The sequence below is a fragment of the Esox lucius genome, chromosome 20 (genome assembly GCF_011004845.1).
Source record: "Esox lucius isolate fEsoLuc1 chromosome 20, fEsoLuc1.pri, whole genome shotgun sequence".
NCBI lineage: Eukaryota > Metazoa > Chordata > Actinopteri > Esociformes > Esocidae > Esox > Esox lucius.
In genome coordinates this window covers 38,315,038-38,336,030 of record NC_047588.1, presented here as the reverse complement: position 1 = coordinate 38,336,030, position 20,993 = coordinate 38,315,038, and the positions used below count along the sequence as shown (strand labels likewise).

At 48.9% G+C, this 20,993-nt stretch overlaps 1 protein-coding gene across 1 annotated transcript; it reads left to right on the top strand.

The window, feature by feature from the left end:
- The first annotated feature begins 1,838 nt into the window (after positions 1-1,838).
- LOC114829719 (trace amine-associated receptor 9-like) lies at positions 1,839-4,513 on the top strand. The gene is made up of 2 exons (XM_029115537.1): positions 1,839-2,501; positions 4,493-4,513. The coding sequence occupies exons 1-2, from the start codon at positions 1,839-1,841 to the stop codon at positions 4,511-4,513; spliced, it is 684 nt and encodes a 227-aa protein (XP_028971370.1).
- The last annotated feature ends 16,480 nt before the right edge of the window (positions 4,514-20,993 follow it).

Here is a 20,993-nt window from a genome sequence, read left to right as displayed (position 1 = left end):
AAAACCATAGTGCAAAGTAAAAGTGACAAGTGTGCATGATATAAGTGGCAGATGTGCATGATATAAACTGACAGGTGTGCATGGACAATGGATGGAAGGGGTTCCCGAGTTGAGCAGCCTTACAGCCTGTGGAAAATCGCTGTCCCGTAGCCTGTTTGTTTTGGACTGAATACTCTCGTAACTTCTGCCTGTCTGCAGCTTGGTAAACAGTCCGTGGCATGGGTGGCAGGGATCTGTAATGATCTTTTTGCTCCTTCTCCTACACCTCTCTGTGTAGAGATCCTGCAGGGATGGCAGGTCAGACCTTGTGATGTGCTCTGCTGTTTTAATCATCCTCTGAAGTGCTTTGCAGTTGAGGGCGGGGCAGCTGCCATACCAGGCTGTGACACAGCCGGTCAGGATACTCTCGATAGTGTATCTGTAGAAGTTGGTGAGTCTCCCTGGAATCCATGTAAGAAGAAGAGCCGTTTCCTGGCCTCCTTCACCACAACGTTAGAGTGATAAGACCAGGTGAAGTCATCACTGATATTGACCCCAAGGAACCTGATGTTGTGAACTCTCTTTAACACAATGCTTAATGGTGTCTAGCCAAATATTCAAACTTGGTGATGTTAATGCATGACAAAATGATCCATTGTCGAGAGGCTATACCGACAATCAGCAAACATATAGCTTCGTGGCATAGTAATTAAAGACAGCCTTTCATGTGGGAGACCCGTATCTGAATCCTGTGAGGGCAACCACATTCATCACTTCTAATTTTGTGCGGGCTAAACTATGTTTCTCTGGTTTCCCTCAGGCCATAAGCCTCCTCGACCAGTAACACTGATACATGGTCATACTGATCATACACCATATTTTCAGATGCTCTTTCAGGAACTTTTTATGGGCATTAGAATATTTCCTTGCATGTGCCATTCATAAGCATATTACACTCAAAAATGTATATATTATTCTCAATGCTTCTACCATACTGTTCATACTCCCCATCCTAATCTTTCAAAAATTGCTGCTAGTTTATATTTTCATGTATATTACTGTCATAACTATAATACTCAATATTACTACCAATATTGCTGCTAGTTTACAGTACTCTTTTTAAACTGCTGCTAAGTACAGTATTATATATAATTTAGCTTTATCTTCTTGCTATATTTTTGCTGTGTATCCATTTTTCTCCTTAAATTCTCACTATGTAGTTGTAGTGAGCTATGCTATCATTCATACTCTTACTAAACTCATATGTATCTATAATATTCAATAACTCTACCAATTGCTGTTAGTTTACATTATTATGTAAATTACTGCTATACTTGCCATATCTAAACGTTCAATCATAATACCCAGATTGCTGTTAGTTTACAGTACTCTTTATTTAAACTGCTGGTAGTGTACAGTGTTATGTATGTTTTCGCTTTATTTTATTATTCTTTATTTGTCCGGCCATATTTTTGCTTATATATTCTTCTCAATAACTCCCACTAGGTAGTTGCCGGTTGCCATGTCATAAGCTCTTCATCATGCGGCATGATGCTGTGTTGTTCAGTGCATTTGACAGATAAACCTTATAACCATGTGTGTATGTATGCACTGACAGATTCTGAAACAGGACTGTCAGTCAGGCCAGGAATAATAAGAATTAAAAGGGCTGAGCTCAGAGTTTGTCAGAAGGCACAGACTGTTCCCAAATGTGTGTATGGAGACACATTAAGGAGGGGGACTGCTGTCAGAGAGGCATAAAAAGAGAGGAAGAGCTCAGAGTTTGTCAGAAGGCTGAGCTGACAGGGTCACACACAGGACCAAGCAGGAGGACCTCAGCATTTTACCCTTTAATACAAATGGAGGAAAACGAAGATGACCAATACTGTTATCAAGACAGAAACTCTTCTTGCAAAAGGACTTCAATATCAGCATATTTTTCCATTACACTCTATGTATTTTTCTCATTGATTTCAGCGGTTACAGTATTTTTGAACCTATTGGTGATCATCTCCATCTCTTATTTTAAACATCTCCACACTGCAACCAACCTGCTCATCGTCTCTCTGGCTGTGTCAGATCTCCTGGTGGGACTCATTGTGATACCATCAATGACTGTAGCAATAATGGAACCATGCTGGGTTCTTGGGGAATATTTCTGTCCGTTGCTCCTCTACCCCACTTTTTTATGTGCTTCTTCATCTCTGGGTAATTTGGTCTTGATATCTATTGACCGTTATGTTGCTGTGTGTGATCCACTGATGTACAACTTGACGATAACAACAACAAGGATTATGTGTTGTATCTTCATTACCTGGTTTTGTTGTGTCGTATATGACACTGTTCTCATAAATATCTATGTAAATATACAGGTACCCAGGTGTTTTGATGAGTGTTATTCACTAGAAGGACATTTCTGGGTTAATGTTATGGACATTGTGATTTCAATGGTTTTCCCTTGTTCCATTATTATAACACTTTATTTTAGAATATTTGTGGTGGCCAGATCACAGGCCAGACAGGTATATTCAAAAAACTCTGTGTCTAGTGTTAAAACTGTAAAGGCAAGTAAGTCTGAGAGAAAAGCAGCAAAAACTCTAGGTATTGTTGTTTTCAACTATCTACTTTTTTGGAATCCATTGATTTGTATGTTTATAATTTTTTCAAGTTACAAATTAGCATCATTTCTCATCAGCTTTCTTCCACTTGTTAATTCCTTTATTAATCCAATAATTTATGCTATATTTTATCCATGGTTTAAATTGTCAACAAAACGCATATTTACTGTAAAGACAAGGCATTTGTAGTTAATTTACATTACTACATTTTCATTCGTAATTTAAAAAAAAGTCTTGTTGTGTTAATGTATTGCTGTTGTAATGGCTTCTTCCATTACACTATTTGCTGACATTACTTATCACAGTTATGTCTTGTCATCAGAGACACTTGAGATGCAAAATGATCTCTCTGGTTTGAATTGGAATGATTTGAAGAAAGTAGAAGGCATTACATTGTTTAGTAAAACAACATAAATTCCAACATTTTTGGGTAGTTCCATAAAGGTAATGATATATTTGCAAATGTACATATAAATGATGGTATAAATCTTTTCATATTCTGTTAAAGATCCCCTTCAAGTGATAACATTTTTACAGTGTGGCTGTTATTTTTGGAGGGGTTCTTCCCACTAAATGGCCTTTTCAGTCAGTCTCATGTGTTTTATTAAGACTTTTCCACAAATTGCCTAAAGGTTTTCCAGCATAAAGCCCCGAGAACAATCAACAACAACAAACTGATGTACACTGGATAGGAACACCTCTCTAGAAGGTTCGGAACCTAGATAGAAACTTAGACAGGAGCCAGACTCTGAGGAGTGGTCAGTCCTCTTCTGCCGGGTGAAGATTATAACAGCACATGACCTTTCAAGGCCTCATTGTTCATCAGTGTAAAAGGTTTCTTTTGACCAGTCAGACAGCTGTGCAAAAGTTCTAATGTGAAAATATGTAATGTGATTGGTTATTGAAGACATTTCAGAATTGGCCTACCTCAAATGCATTGAGTGCTGTTAACAGCTACATGAAATCAGATTGTGAATGACCCCCCCACCCCGACCACCATATGAAGACAACTAGACCCATTACATCTGAATGTTGACATTTTGTTAGAGAGTTCACATTTTTAAAATGTATGTAGATGTAAACTTGAAAAATAAATGTAGTAAATTTGAAATGTACAGTAATGCATGTATCAGATAACATGTAAATAGGACATAAAGGTTTATAGTAGAGTTGACAGCAGAATGTTATATTATAAAGTTATGGGTGACCTATAATGTGTGGTTATTTGGTATTCACAGTTTCAACATTGTGTATTAACAAATGTGTGAGTATGATATTATTAAGCTACAGTAGGCAACAATCATGATATCATTCATTATGTTATTCTAAACCACTGAGTAATAATTAGTTAATTATACACCTTGCATGATAAAGACTAGATTTTGTTTTTTTTTGGTACGACACATTATAAGCACATACAATTATGTAATATCAATGGAAAAACAGCATTTGCTGAGAAGCACATTAGGGCTTTTTTTATTAAATTGTGATGCATGCAAAACTGCCATTACAAGGTTCACACCAAAGTTGAGGCAATGTATTTACAGCTCTGGAAAAAAATTAAGAGACCACTGTACCTTTTTCTTTTCTTTCCAAAAAAAGTTGAAAAGGAAAGTTTTGAGTGAGGAACAGAAACGTTCAATTTGCAGTAGTCTCTTAATTTTATGCCTTCTTTTCCTCATGCAAAATCTTCCTTTTCGACTTTTTTGGAAAGGAAAGAAAAAGGCGCAGTGGTCTCTTAATTTCTTTCCGGAGTTGTATATCATTCATCCAGTTCCCACACATCTCTTATTATGAAATGTGACACCATACCTGTAAGGGTCATAAGGTGCTACTTCGGGAAAGCAGTGCTAGTGTGACAACTGCACCCTCTGCTGCTTCACCTCCCCCTGCAGTGGACGGGCTCCGGCGTTTGACGTCACCGGCCTTCTGACACCACCATCCATCTCATCATGCTTTTCACCTGTGTCCTGTTTAGCACACCTGTTCCTCATCCTCATCATTTCCCCCCAGTATATATGTTCCCTCTGCTCCCCCTGTCTTTGTGTGTAATTGTCTCTGTATGTACGAAAGAGCTGTGTACGCTTCGTGTCGACATATATATAATTTCACGTTATAGCATTAAAAAATATACAACGATCACGCCATTCTCCTGCTCCTCCTTATTCTGCCCCCCGAAGACGTGACAGAATTACACACCAGCAAATATACTAAGGAAATGGAGCCACAGGCGAGGCCGGTGTTGCGGAGGCGGTAAAAATACATTCTACAATGCTGGCCAGCCTAGGCGCCGCAATGGACAATGTGTTGAAAGCGGTACAGCACCTAGAGCTGAGCCAGCAGAACCCCGCAGCACCGGCCGTCTCTCTGCCTCCCCAAGCTGCGCCGCCCGTCATAGGGCCGATGCACCTTCCACTACCCAGGGACTACGACGGGGCGGCGGACCGCAGGGTTTCCTTTTACAGCTGGACATCGCGCTCCAGGCGATGCACCCTGCGCCGACCAAGGCCCAGAAGATCACCTCACTCGTCTCCTGCCTGTCCGGAACATCGAGCAGCCCACCCAGGGCAGCTACGCCGATTTCACCCGCTGCTTCCGAGCCGTGTTTGACCATTCTCACGAAGGGAGAGAGGCGGGTGAACGGCTGTTCCACCTGCGGCAGGGGACGAGATCGGCGCAGGAGTTCGTCCTGGAGTTTCGGACCCTGGCAGCGGGATCAGGGTGGAACGAGCGGGCTCTTATCGACCACTATCGATGTAGCCTTCGCGAGGACGTCCGGAGGGAGCTAGCTTGGCTGCCCGAGGATGTCCCGGAAGAGGCCTGCCTGTTCCACCCTGCCAACCAGACACCGCCGTCCCCATGGACCTGGGGGCGGCTGCACTGCCAGGCAGACGTCGGGGAGGACAGGTGCGGAGTGCCTCCAAGAGGAGTTGAGTTGAGAGGCGACAGGCATGGCACTTCCGCGTCACCCCAGGTAGCACATGCCCATTCACCACTTACCTCTTCCCTCTCTATGTGCACTGTCCCTGTTACATTCCCCGGTTTTCCGTTGCTTTCCCAGTGCAGATGGGAATTTCATGGATAGGTCCTTTGCTCTGCGTTCACACATACCACTTCAGGTCCTCACTAACCCCCTGCCCGTAAGAGCTTTGGACAGCCGGCCACTAGGGTCGGATTTGGTCACTAGATGATTTTTTCCAAGGCTAAGGCCACTGTGTTGCCACCACACCGGCCAGGGGATTGTGCGATAGACCTCATTGACGGAGCCGCACTCCCAAAGGGTCACGTGTATCCACTGTCCCGCACCGAGACGGAGGCTATGGCCGCGTACGTTAAGGAAGCGTTGGACCAGGGTTACATTAGACCCTCCAAGTCACAGGTCTCCTCGAGTTTCTTATTTGTGAAAAAGAAGGACGGTGGTTTGCGCCTGTGCATCGATTACAGAGCGCTGAACAAGATCACCATTCCGTTCCGCTACCCGCTACCCGCTTTTCCACCTCACCTCGCCAATAACCTGGTGCGTATCCGGGAAGGGGACGAGTGGAAAACAGCCTTTTGTACCATGTCCGCCCACTATGAGTATTTAGTGATGCCGTACGGGTTGATGAATGCTCCGTCAGTCTTTCAGTCCTTCGTATTCCGGGACATGTTGTGCGAGGGCGTGGTGGTGTATATCGATGACATCTTGATTTACACTGCCATCTGCGCCGAACATGTCTCGTTAGTGCCCAGGTGTGACAACTGCGACCTCTGCTGGTTCACCTCCCCCTGCAGTGGGCGGGCCCCAGCGGTCGACGTCACCGGCCTTCTGACACCACCGTCTCATCATACATTTCACCTGTGTCTCGTTTAGTGCACCTGTTCCTCATCATCGCTGTTTCCCCCGGTATATATGTTCCCTCTGCTCCCCCTGTCTTTGTGTGTGATTGTCTCTACCTACTAAAGAGCTGTACGACGCTTCGTCACCTGTATATACTTATTTTGCATTGGTTCGTGAGGATACCATTAAAAAGATCCTTCCACCACGCCTTCTCCTGCTCCTCCTTGTCCAAACCCCGAAGCCGTGACAGAATCACACACCAAGACGACAAACAAGGATATGGAGCAACAAGGAGCCACAGGCGAGGCCGGTGTTGCGGAGGTGGTAAAAGTACATTCAACCTTGCTGGCCAGCCTAGGCGCCGCGATGGACACTGTGTTGAAAGCGGTGCAGCGCCTAGAGCTGAGCCAGTGGAACCCCGCAGCACCGGCCGTCTCTCCACCTCCCCAAGCCGCATCGCCCAGCATGGGAGCGATGCCCATTCCGCTGCCCAGGGCCTACGACGGGGCGGCGGACCGCTGCCAGGGTTTCCTGCTACAACTGGACATCGCGCTCCAGGCGATGCATCCTGCGCCGACCGAAGCCCAGAAGATCTCTTCACTCGTCTCCTGCCTGTCTGGGAAAGCCCTGGAGTGGGCCACCGCCGTTTGGAACATCGAGCAGCCCACCCAGGGCAGCTACACCGAGTTCACCCGCCGCTTCCGAGTCGTGTTTGACCATCCTCACGAGGGGAGAGAGGCGGGTGAACGACTGTTCCACTTACGGCAGGAGACGAGATCGGCGCAGGAGTTCGCTCTGGAGTTCCGGACCCTGGCAGCGGGATCGGGGTGGAACGAGCGGGCTCAGATCGACCACTACCGGTGTAGCCTTCGCGAGGACGTCCGGAGGGAGCTGGCTTGTCGAGACGTGTCCCTCTCCTTTGACCAACTGGCGGACATGTCCATCCGTCTCGACAACCTGCTAGCTGCCCGAGGACGTCCCGGAAGAGGCCCGCCCGTTCCACCCTGCCAACCAGACGCCGCCGTCCCCATGGACCTGGGGACGGCTGCGCTGTCGGGCAGGTGTAGGGGAGGAGAGGTGCGGAGTGCCTCCAAGAGGAAACAAGGCCGTACAACCACGCCGCACCGCACCTCCCTCCCCGAGTCAAGAGGTGACAGGCAGGGCACTTCCGCATCACCCCAGGTAGCACATGCACATTCACCACTAACCTCTTCCCTCTCTATGTGCACTGTCCCTGTTAGGTTCCCCGGCTTTCCGCGGCTCTCCCGGTGTAAGGCGCTGGTAGACTCAGGCGCAGCCGGAAATTTCATGGATAAGTCTTTTGCCCTGCGGTCACGCATACCCCTCCAGGCCCTCGACACCCCCCTGCCCGTGAGAGCTCTAGACAGCCGGCCACTAGGGTCAGGTCTGGTCACGAGTTGCACTGTTCCCCTCCTCCTGGTTACCGACAACCGACACAGTGAAACCATATCCTTTCACATAATCGACTCACCCACATTCCCAATAGTTTTAGGTTTCCCCTGGTTATCCCTACACGACCCCGTCATCTCCTGGTCTAGTCGACGTCTGTCGGGGTGGTCGCGGAAGTGCCAGGGTAGGTGTTTGGGTGTTTCCGTTGGCTCGACCTCGGTGGAGAGTCCAGACGGTGCGCCCGCCGTGCCCATTCCCCCCGAATACAGGGACTTGGCTACGGTTTTCTCCAAAGCCAAGGCTGCTGTGTTGCCACCACACCGGCTGGGGGATTGTGCGATAGACCTCGTTGACGGAGCCGCACTCCCGAAGGGTCACGTGTATCCACTGTCCCGCACCGAAACGGAGACTATGAACGCCTACGTTACGGAAGCGTTGGAACAGGGATACATTAGGCCCTCCAAGTCACAGGTCTCCTCGAGTTTCTTTTTTGTGAAAAAGAAGGACGGTGGTTTGCGCCCGTGCATCGATTACCGGGCGCTGAACAAGATCACCATTCCGTTCCGCTACCCTCTCCCTTTGATCTCTGCGGAGGTGGAGAGGATGCACGGGGCCCGCTTTTTCACTAAATTAGACCTCAGGAGTGCCTATAACCTGGTGCGTATCCGGGAAGGAGACGAGTGGAAAACCGCTTTTAGTACCACATCTGGCCATTACGAGTATTTAGTGATGCCGTACGGGTTGATGAATGCTCCTTCAGTCTTCCAGTCCTTCGTCAACGACGTATTCCGGGACTTGTTGTGCGAAGGAGTGGTAGTGTATATTGATGACATCTTGATATTCACTGCTACCCGCGCCAAACATGTCTCGTTAGTGCGCAGAGTGCTGGCTCGACTGCTGGAGCATGACCTGTACGCGAAAGCCGAGAAGTGTCTGTTTTTCCAGTCGTCTGTGTCCTTCCTGGGATATCGCTTTTCCAGCGCAGGTGTGGCTATGGAGGAGCCTCACATTGACGCCGTGCGTAATTGGCCGACCCCAACCACGGTCAAGGACGTGCAACGTTTCTTAGGCTTCTCTAATTACTACAGGAGGTTTATCCGGGGCTTTAGCCAGGTCGCGGCTCCAATCACCTCCCTTCTGAAGGGGGGGGCGACCCGGTTGAGGTGGACCGTGGACGCGGAGCGGGCGTTCGTGGAACTGAAACACCGTTTCACCACCGCTCCGGTCCTGGCCCATCCCGACCCGTCGCTCCAGTTCATCGTGGAGGTGGACGCGTCCGATTGGGGGCTCGGTGCCATCCTCTCCCAGCGGACGGGGTGTCGTAACACGCTCCGTCCCTGTGCCTTCTTCTCCCAGAAGCTCAGTGCGGCGGAGCGGAACTACGACATTGGTGATCGTGAGCTGCTGGCCGTGGTTCGAGCTCTGTCGGCGTGGAGGCACTGGTTAGAGGGGGCTAAACACCCTTTCCTCGTCTGGACTGACCACCGGAACCTGGAGTACATGCGGGCAGCGAGGAGACTGACCCCTCGCCAGGCAAGGTGGGCTATGTTCTTCACCCGGTTTGTGTTTACTCTCACTTACAGGCCGGGGAGTAAGAACGTCGGGGCTGACGCGCTGTCCCGCCAGCATGACACGGAGGAGAGGCCTGTGGATGATGCTCCCGTGCTCCCGGAGTCATGCATCGTGGCACCGGTGGTATGGGAACTGGACGCGGACATCGCCCGAGCGCAGCGCGACGAGCCCTCTCCGCCCACATGCCCTGAGGGCCGTACGTATGTGCCGGCGTCTGTCCGCGACCGCCTCATCTACTGGGCGCATACATCTCCCTCCTCCGGTCATCCTGGCATCGGGCCAACAGTGCGCGCCCTGGCCGGTAAGTACTGGTGGCCCACTTTAGCCAAGGACGCGAGGGTATACGTCTCTTCCTGCTCGGTGTGCGCCCAGAGTAAGGCACCCCGGCACCTACCGGTGGGCAAGTTGCACCCCTTGCCCATTCCACAACGACCATGGTCCCACCTTTCTGTTGATTTTTTGACTGATCTCCCCCCTTCCCAGGGCCATACCACCATCCTGGTCGTTGTGGATTGGTTCTCGAAGTCCTGCCGCCTCTTGCCCCTGCCCGGCCTTCCTACTGCCCTACAGACCGCGGAGGCCCTGTTTACACACGTCTTCCGGCACTATGGGGTGCCCGAGGACATCGTGTCTGACCGGGGTCCCCAATTCACGTCTAGGGTGTGGAAGGCATTTATGCAGCACCTGGGGATCTCGGTCAGCCTGACCTCGGGCTACCATCCCCAGTCCAACGGGCAGGTGGAACGGGTCAACCAAGAAGTGGGTAGGTTCCTCCGGTCCTACTGCCAGGACCGGCCGGGGGAGTGGGCAGAGTTTCTGCCGTGGGCGGAATACGCACTGAATTCTCTGCACCACTCCTCCACGGGAGTGACGCCTTTCCAGTGCGTCCTGGGCTACCAGCCGGTCCTGGCGCCGTGGACGCCGAGCCAGACCGGTACCCCTGCGGTGGACGACTGGTTCCGGCGGGCAGCGGGCACATGGGAGGCAGTGCAATCCCGCCTCCGGCTCGCTGTCCGCCGTCAAAAGACCTCCGCAGACCGCCACCGCGGGGAGGCCCCGGTGTATCGGCCGGGCGACCGGGTCTGGCTCTCGTCCAGGGACCTGCCCCTCCGCCTGCCCTGCCGGAAGATCCTTCCACCACGCCTTCTCCTGCTCCTCCTTGTCCAAACCCCGAAGCCGTGACACCAGGGTGCTTGTTAGACTGCTGGATTATGAAATGTACGTGAAAGCAGAGAAGTGTCTGTTTTTCCAGTCGTCTGTGTCCTTCCTGGGGATATCGCTTTTCCAGCACAGGTGTGGCAATGGAGGAGCCTCACATTGACGGCGTGCGTAATTGGCCGACCCCAACCACGGTAAAGGACGTGCAACGATTCTTAGGCTTCTCAAATTATTACAGGAGGTTTATCCGGGGCTTTAGCCAGGTCGCGGCTCCGATCACCTCCCTTCTGAAGGGGGGGGCGACCCGGTTGCGGTGGACCATGGAGGCGGAGCGGGCGTTTGTGGAACTGAAACACAGTTTCACAACCGCTCTGGTCCTGGCCCATCCCGACCCGTCACTCCAGTTCATCGTGGAGGTGGACGCGTCCGACTGTGGGCTCGGTGCCATCGTCTCCCAACGAATGGGGAGTCGTAACACGCTCCGTCCCTGTGCCTTCTTCTCCCAGAAGCTCAGTGCGGCGGAGCGGAACTACGACATAGGTGATTGTGAGCTGCTGGCTGTGGTTCGAGCCTTGTTGGCATGGCGGCACTGGTTAAAGGGGGCTAAACACCCTTTCCTCGTCTGGACGGACCACCGGAAACTGGAGTACATGCGGGCAGCGAGGAGGCTGACCCCTCGCCAGGCCAGGTGGGCTATGTTCTTCACCCAGTTTGTTTTTACTCTTACTTACAGGCCGGGGAGTAAGAACGTCGGGGCCGACGCATTGTCCCGCCAGCATGACACGGAGGAGAGGCCAGCGGATGATGCTCCCGTGCTCCCGGAGTCGTGCACCGTGGCACCGGTGGTATGGGAACTGGATGCGGACATCGCTAGAGCACAGCGTGACGAGCCCTCTCCGCCCACATGCTCTGAGGGCCGTACGTATGTGCCGGCGTCTGTCTGCGACCGCCTCATCTACTGGGCGCATACATCTCCCTCCTCCGGTCATCCTGGCATCGGGCCAACGGTGCGCGCCCTGGCCGGTAAGTACTGGTGGCCCACTTTAGCCAAGGACGTGAAAGTGTACGTCTCTTCCTGCTCGGTGTGCGCCCAGAGTAAGGCACCCCGGCACCTCCCTGTGGGCAAGTTGCACCCCTTGCCTATTCCACAACGACCATGGTCCCACCTATTGGTTGATCTCCCCCTTCCCAGGGCCATACCACCATCCTGGTCGTTGTGGATCGGTTCTCCAAGTCCTGCCGCCTCTTGCCTCTGCCCGGCCTTCCTACTGCCCTACAGACCGCGGAGACCCTATTTACACACGTCTTCTGGCACTATGGGGTGCCTGAGGACATCGTGTTTGACCGGGGTCCCCAGTTCACGTCCAGAGTATGGAAATCTTTCATGCAGCACCTGGGTATCTCGGTCAGCCTGACCTCGGGCTACCACCCCCAGTCCAACGGGCAGGTGGAGCGGGTAAACCAGGAAGTGGGTAGGTTCCTCCGGTCCTACTGCCAGTCCTACTCCTGGCACCCTGGACGCCGAGCCAGACCGGTACCCCTGCAGTGGATGATTTGTTCCGGCGGGCACATGGGAGCCAGTGCAAGCCCGCCTCCGGCTCGCTGTCTGCCGCCAAAAGGTCTCTGCGGACCGCCACCGCAGGGAGGCCCAGGTGTATCGGCCGGGCGACCGGGTCTGGCTCTCGTCCAGGGATCGGCCCCTCCGCCTGCCCTGCCGGAAGCTGGCACCGCGGTTTGTGGGGCCCTTTAAAGTCCTGAGGAGAGTCAACGAGGTAACATATCAGTTATGCCTTCCCCCCGACAACCGTATTAACCCTTCGTTCCATGTGTCTCTCCTCAGGCCGGTGGTGGCTGGTCCCCTTCAGGGGTGTGAGGTGCGGGAGGTTCCCCCTCTGGACATCGAGGGGGCCCCGGCGTACTCCGTCCGCTCCATCATCGACTCGAGACGCCGGGCGGGGGGCCTCCAGTACCTCGTGGAGTGGGAGGGGTACGGCCCGGAGGAGCGGAGCTGGGTTCCGGTGAAGGACGTCCTGGCTCCCGTCCTCGTCCGCGAGTTCCATCGGTGTTAAGGTCAATCTCAGGCAAGTGTATTTATTTTTACAAGGTTTCTTAATGTAAGATAGTTGCATTTTTCACAGTCCTGTTACCAAACCCTTTTAAATATCAACTAAATGTCATGCCAACTAGTTTTTTTTTTGTTTTTTTCTTAGGTAAGAGGGTATTTCTTTAAGTATTTTTTTCTGGAACTGCTTTTCTATTGCCTGGTTTGTAACGCTGGTCTTTGTTTGTTTGTGACACAATATCAATGGGTCCTCCGACCATCTGATAATCTTCCCAAACCAATAATGCCCTGTTCTTCGAAGTGATTATGGCCACAACCGTGGCGCCAGGCCTCAAACCTATCTTATCTATAGCCCTGTACATCTATAGCCCTCCAAAGTGAAGTTGCCTGTGTCTCCTCTGTACCCTTCCATTTGGGCGAGACAGAGACTAGGGGTAGCTCAGATCAGGTGGTCTGTTAACTAAAAACTACAACTATGGTTGCCATGACAATGTAGGGTTCTATCTTGTTTTCCGATTTGTATGACCACTTGTTTTTGTATGTATCTTATAGCATTCGAGATAATTTTTTGGGGGGGCTGACAAGGAGGAGTATAAAGAGGTGAAAGCATTCATTTATGATCAGAACAATTGTTATGACACTACTATGTTGGTCTCTGTACTCATACTCTGTTTTGTAAAAGCGATTGCTCTCGTGGATCCACGTAATTAGACTGAAATAATAAATTGTTAAACAAATGGCTGTTGAGTCTCTTTTCATAATAAATTGCAAAAAAATATCTATTTTCCACAATGGGATGTCCGTGCACCTCTCCTTGAACTGCCACCTTAATGTGGTGGAGGGATTTGAGTACCCGAGTGACCCTAGGAGCTATGTTGTCTGGGGCTATATGCCCCTGGTAGGGTCTCCCAAGGCAAACAGGTCCTAGGTGTTCTGTGACGTTGCCCGGCATGGGGCAGCTGGGGCCCCACCCTGGAGCCAGGCCCGGGGTTGGGGCTCGTTCGCAAGCGCCTGATGGCCGGGCCTTTCCCCATGGGGCCCGGCCGGGCCCAGCCCCGAACGAGCGACATGGAGCAGCACTCCCATGGGCTCAGCACCAACAGGAGGGACCATAAGGGGCCGGTGCAGAGAGGATCGGGCGGCAGTCGAAGGCGGGGGCCTAGACAACCCGATCCCTGGACACGGAAACTAGCTCTAGGGACGTGGAACGTCACCTTGCTGGTGGGGAAGGAGCCTGAGATCGTGCGTGAGGTTGAGAGGTTCCGACTAGAGGTAGTCGGGATCATCTCTACGCACGGCTTGGGCTCTGTAACCACACTCCTTGAGAGAGGATGGACTCTTCACCACTCTGGGGTTGCACATGGTGAGAGGCGGCGGGCTGGTGTGGGTTTGCTTATAGCTCCCCAGCTCTGCTGCCATGTGTTGCAGTTTACCCCGGTGAACGAGAGGGCCGTTTCCCTGCGCCTACGGGTCGGGGATAGGTCTCTCACTGTTGTTTGTGGATACGGGCCGAACAGTAGTGCAGAGTACCCGACCTTCTTGGAGTCTCGGGGAGGGGTGCTGGAAAGTGCTCCGACTGGGGACTCTATCGTTCTACAGGGGGACTTCAACGCCCACGTGGGCAACGACAGTGACACCTGGAGGGGCGTGATTTGGAGGAACGGCCCCCCTGATCTGAACCTGAGCGGTGTTCAGTTATTGGACTTCTCAACTAGTCACAGTTTGTCCATAACGAACACCATGTTCAAGCATAAGGGTGTCCATCAGTGCACTTGGCACCAGGACACCCTAGGCCGCAGGTCGATGATCGACTTTGTTGTCGTTTCATCTGACCTGCGGTCGTATGTCTTGGACACTCGGGTGAAGAGAGGAGCGGAGCTGTCAACTGATCACCACCTGGTGGTGAGTTGGATCCGATGGCAGGGGAGGAAGCTGGACAGACTCGGCATGCCCAAGCGTACTGTAAGGGTCTGCTGGGAACGTCTGGCCGAGTCTCCTGTCAGAGAGATCTTTTACTCCCACCTCCGGCAGAGCTTCGACTGGATCCCGAGGGAGGCTGGAGATATTGAGTCCGAGTGGACCATGTTCTCCACCGCCATTGTCGAAGCGGCCGCTCGGAGCTGTGGCCGTAAGGTCTCCGGTGCCTGTCGAGGTGGCAATCCCCAAACCCGGTGGTGGAAACCGGAAGTAAGGGATCCAGTCAAGCTGAAGAAGGAGTCCTATCAGGCCTGTTTGGCTTGTGGTACTCCTGAGGCAGCTGACTGGTACCGACAGGCCAAGCGGACTGCAGCCCGGGTGGTTGTGGAGGCAAAAACTCGGCTCTTGGGAGGAGTTCGGTGAGGCCATGGAGAAGGACTATCGGCTGGCCACTAAGAGATTCTGGCAAACCATCCGGCGCCTCAGGAGAGGGAAACAGTGCCCTACCAACGCTGTTTACAGTAGAGGTGGGCAGCTGTTGACCTCAACTGGGGATGTCTTTGGGCGGTGGAAGAAGTACTTCGAGGATCTCCTCAATCCCGCTGTCACGTCTTCCATTGAGGAAGCAGAGGATGAGGGCCCAGAGGTGGACTCGTCCATCACCCGGGCTGAAGTCACAGAGGTGGTCAAGAAACTTCTTGGTGGCAAGACACCGGGGGTGGATGAGATCCGCCCTGAGTACCTCAAGTCTCTGGATGTTGTGGGGCTGTCTTGGCTGACACGCCTGTGCAACATCGCGTGGCAGTCGGGGACAGTGCCTCTGGGATGGCAGACCGGGGTGGTGGTCCCTCTTTTTAAGAAGGGGGACCGGAGAGTGTGTTCCATCTATAGAGGGATCACACTGCTCAGCCTCCCTGGGAAAGTCTATGCCAGGGTTCTGGAGAGGAGAATACGGCCGATAGTAGAACCTCGGATTCAGGAGGAACAATGTGGTTTTCGTCCAGGCCGTTGAACACTGGACCAGCTCTATACCCTCTACAGGGTGATGGAGGGTTCATGGGAGTTTGCCCAACCAATCCACATGTGTTTTGTAGATTTGGAGAAAGCATTCGACTGTGTCCCTCGTGACATCCAGTGGAGGGTGCTTTGGGAATATGGGGTCCTGGGTCCTTTGCTAAGGGCTGTCAGGTCCCTGTTTGACCGAAGCAGGAGCTTGGTCCGCATTGCCGGCAGTAAGTCAGACTTTTTCCCTGTGCATGTTGGATTTTGGCAGGGCTGCCCTTTGTCGCCGGTTCTGTTCGTAATTTTTATGGACAGAATTTCTAAGCGCAGCCAGGGGCGGAGGGTGTCAGGTTTGGGGATCACACGATTTTGTCTCTGCTCTTTGCGGATGATGTTGTCGTGTTGGCCCCTTCAAGCCAGGACCTTCAGCATGCACTTGGAGGGGATGGTGGGGATGAAAATCAGTACCTCCAAATCCGAGGCCATGGTCCTCAGTCGGAAAAGGGTGGCTTGCCCACCTCAGGTTGGTGGAGAGTACCTGCCTCAAGTGGAGGAGATTAAGTATCTAGGGGTCTTGTTCACGATTGAGGGAAGGATGGAATGGATCGGTGCAGCTTCTGCAGTAATGTGGTCGATATATCGGTCTGTCGTGGTGAAGAAAGAGCTGAGCCGCAAGGCAAAGCTCTCGATTTACCGGTCAATCTACGTTCCTACTCTCACCTATGGTCATGAGCTTTGGGTCATGACCAAAAGGACAAGATCCCGGATACAGGCGGCCGAAATGGGTGGCTGGGCGATCCCTTAGAGAAGCTCGGTCACCCGGGAGGAGCTCGGAGTAGAGCCGCTGCTCCTCCACATAGAGAGGGGTCAGCTGAGGTGGCTTGGGCATCTGTTTCGGATGCCTCCGGAACGCCTTCCCGTCCTGTCCCACCGGGAGGAGACCCGGGGAAGACCTAGGACACGCTGGAGGGACTATGTCTCCCGGCTGGCCTGGGAACGCCTCAGTGTCCCCCCAGAAGAACTGGAGGAAGTGTCTGGGGAGAGGGAAGTCTGGGCATCTCTGCTTAGACTGTTGCCCCCGCGACCCGGCCCCGGATTAAGCAGAAGAAGGTGAATGAATGAATTGAATGAATGTACTGGTTTACAGTAATGTTTATGAAAACAACATAATATATGTTACAACAGCACAAGGTAATGAATATACATATTGGGACTCATGCATAAAATGCTATGAAAAACAGAATGCAGTGATTTTCCCTAATTTTTATTTAAAATAGTACAAAAACAACATATCAAATGTTGAGACAGATTTTTTTTTTAAATAAATGCTCATTTAGAATTTTGAACTGGCATGAAAGTCAACTGAAAAATTTGCTTTAAGCTAGATAATGCAAATAAGGAACTAAATAAGGATCTGTGCTCACTTAAACAGACTTTTCCTAACTGTGTGTGTTTGTGTGTGTGTGTGTGTGTGCGTACGTGCGTGCGTGCGTGTGTGTGTGTGTGTGTGCGTGGAAACACTGACGTGGGAGGAGCTGTCAGTCGCTTCAGGTTAAAACGTGAAGGAAAGTTCAATGTTTGTCAGAAGACTGACAGGGTCAAATGGAGGACATCGGTGAAGAATCTCAGCATTTAGTCCCTTTATAACAAATGGAGGATTACGAAGACTCACATAGTCAGATTTGTTTTCAAAACAGAAACTCTTCTTGCAAAAGGACTTCAATATCAACATCTATTTATATAACACTGTACATCTTCTTCTCATTAATTTCAATAGTTACAGTATTTTTGAACCTACTGGTGATCATCTCCATCTCTCACTTCAAGCAGCTCCAGACTCCAACCAACCTGCTCATCCTCTCTCTGGCTGTGTCAGATCTCCTGGTGGGACTCATTGTGATACCAGCAATGACTGTAGCAATAATGGAGCCATGCTGGGTTGTAGGTGAATATTTCTGTGCGTTGCTTCTCTACATCACTTTTTTATGTGAATCTTCATCTCTTGGCAACTTGGTCTTGATATCTACTGACCGTTATGTTGCTATATGTGAACCCTTAAAGTACCACCTAAAAATAACAATTACAAGAATTAAATGTTCTATATTTATTACTTGGTGGTGTTGTATTTTATATAATGGTTTTCTCATATATATCTATATTGATGTCCAGGTCCCCAGTAGATGTTTTGAGGAATGTTTCACTCTTGAAGTACATCTCTGGACTAGTATGATGGACACTGTAATTTCATTGATTGTTCCGTGTTCTGCAATTATAACACTTTACTTGAAAATATTTGTGGTGGCTAGATCACAGGCCAGGAAGGTCTTTTCTAAAAGGGCTGTGAATGTGTCTGGTGTTCAAACTGTACAGGCTAGTAAGTCTGAGAGAAAAGCAGCAAAAACACTAGGTATTGTGGTTTTCAACTATCTAATATTTTGGAATCCATTCATTTTCTTCTTTTTTTTTATTAGTTACAAATTAACGTCCATCATCATCGTCTGTCTGCCACTTTTGAGTGCTTTCATTAATCCAATAATTTATGCTTTCTTCTATCCATGGTTCAAAATGACAGCTAAACATGTTTTAACTCTGAAGTTCAGGCATTTATAGGTCATTTACATTCCTATGATTTTATTCAAATATGTAACAAACATGGTTTTAATATAGATGTTATACAGTATCATTGCGATCACGGCATCTTTTATGTAACAGTACTCTGACATTACTTATCCCTGTTGTATACATATATACATGTGGTGTTGGTATGGAATGATATAAATGGATCATTTTAGAATGACTTTGAGTAGGACTAAGAAGACATAATCTTGTTTTATGAAAGACTGTACACATTTTGATTTGTATGTATCGAATACCAAACTCTGTAACTCTGAAATTGCATGCAAGTGTTCTGAATGCACATCTTCATGACATCATAAATCAGTCCAACACCACTCTCTACTGACTCTTTTAAAACATTGCGGTCAGTAGCTCAATTCTGGTATTTTTCTTCTCAATTACTAGTATTTCTAAAAAGACCCCCTGAAAAAGACTTGGTGATCTGATGATCTGTTATTTTGATCCAAAATCAGAAAACATCTGAATTGGCCTGCCAGTGAAAACTTGTCTTCATCCTCAGATAACACAACAGTAGGTTTCCAAACAGTCTCAACACCCAAACCTTTTCATATGAAGCCAACAAAACAAATGTAATCTTTAGCAGCTGACTTTTTTTGTGTTCTACACAAACCATTTTCAATAATGTATGTACCTACATGTGATCTTGCAATATACTACAAATAAATCAAGATGTGGTAGGGCTTAAATATGCAATTACTCAGGTAGGTCTGACTTGATAATAGGGTATAATATGCTATTACAAACATATTATAACAATGTTTTGTCATTTAAGGTTATGGGAAATGTACAGTTTGCTCATCATTTCTAAATCAGATTTCCCTAATTTGTATGTTAGTAAACATGTAAATAGGTACTTCCATATTTTTGGTAATAACTCCTGTGTATTAATATGTCAGAAAATTCTCCATGAATTCCATGTAAATGTTTGTAAATCACTAATCTAGAAAGAGGACTATTCATGCTTTCTTAATGCTTTATTGTTTTAGTGATTGGTATGTGATGGTAGAGGTGGTAAATGTTTAAAGAATAAGCAACAACATGAAAGAGAATGGTAATGTCCCAATGCAGGGAAAAATAAAGGAATGCCCTTGAATGAGTACGTGCGTCCAAACTTTTGACTAGTACTGTATACTAGTAACTTAGACATTGTACTGGAAAGAAAAGCAAATATTTTCTCCATTAAAATAACATCACATTGATTAGAAATACAGTGTAGACATTGTTCATGTTGTAAAAGATGGCTGATTTTGAATGGAATATCTACATAGGCGTACAGAGGCCTATTAGCAGCAACCATTAATCCTGTGTTCCAATGGCACGTTGTGTTTGGTATTCCAAGTTTATACTTTTAAAAGGCTAATTGATGATTAGAAAACCTATTTGCTATTATGTTAGCACAGCTGAAAACTGTTGTGGAGATAAAATAAGCTATAAAACTGGCCTTCTTTAGACTAGTTGAGTATCTGGAGCATCAGTAATGGTGGGTTTGATTATAGTCTTAAACAAAATAACTTTTTTCTGAAGCTTAGCAGTCCATTCTTGATCAGAGAAATGAAAGCTATTCCATGAAAGAAACTGACAGAAACTGAAGATCTCGTAAAATGCTGTGTACTATCTGTTAACGATTTATTTATTACCCTGTTCTTATTAATCCATTATTCTGCAAATTAACTGTAATTGAATGTACTGTTTTAAACTAGGCCTGAAATTCCTTTAGACTGTTCATGGTTGCCACATATAGAAGATCTAGGTCAGCATGCCCTGTTCTTAGAAGTGATTATGGCCACAACCAAGGCACCAGGCCTCAAACATATCTTATCTATGGCCCTGTTGAGTTGGCTCCAAGGTAAAGATGCCTGTGTCTCCTCTGTATTCTTCCGTATGTGTAGGACAGGGACTGGGGGTGGCTCAGATCAGGTGGTTTATTAACTCTGACCTATAACTATGGTTGCCATGGCAGTACAGGGTTCTATCTTGTTTTCCTATTAGTATGACGACTTCTTTTGTATGTATCTCATAGCATTAGAGATAATATTCTGGGGGCTGACAAGGAGGAGTATAAAGAACTAGAAGCAATGATGTATAATCAGAAAAAATGTTATGACACTACTCTGTTGGTCTCTGTACCTTACCTCTGTTTTGTGAAAGCGATTGTTCCCGTGGATCCACGTAATTAAACTTGAAATAATCAACTGTTATACCAGACTCTGTGAAGCTTTTATTTGTATAAACCGCATAAATCTTCCACATATCAATCAATCAATCAAATGTATTTATAAAGCCTTTTTTACATCAGCAGACGTCACAAAGTGCTTTTACAAAACACCTGAAACACCTGAAAACCAAAAGAGCAAGCAACAACAGTGTTGAAGGCAGAGTGGCTAGGAAAGACTCCCTACGAGGGGCCGAAATTTTGAAACAAACTTAGAGAGGACAGTGGCAGCAAAGCCTTTTTAGAGCCTGGTACTCGGGAGGTGTGGGCCAAGACCTCATGTCCTCCTAAGTTTGAACGGAGCAGGAGACAAGAAAATTCAGAGAGTGCATTCATTAGGTTGACAAGGATTTACAGGGGAGGAGGAGAACTGACTCTACTCCTCCCGGTACATTAACATAGCAGCGTAAAACCTACTACCCCCTTTTCGCAGAACAGCACAGACACTGGAGACACTGGACAGAGGAAAAAAGTGTTATCGACAGATTAATCTAAGTTTGAGGTGTTTGGATCACAAAAAAGAACTGTGAGACACAGACCAAAAAAAGAGATGAATACTAGCTGACTGCTTCTGTTAGTGTGTTTCCTGCTGTTGCCTGTTGCTGC

Bases quoted from the DNA above. Each gene is read 5' to 3' on its own strand.
- LOC114829719 (XM_029115537.1), top strand. From the start codon at position 1,839: ATGGAGGAAAACGAAGATGACCAATACTGTTATCAAGACAGAAACTCT. The intron at 2,502-4,492 runs GTATATTCAAAA...CTCCCCCTGCAG, and splicing joins CCAGATCACAGGCCAGACAG to TGGACGGGCTCCGGCGTTTG.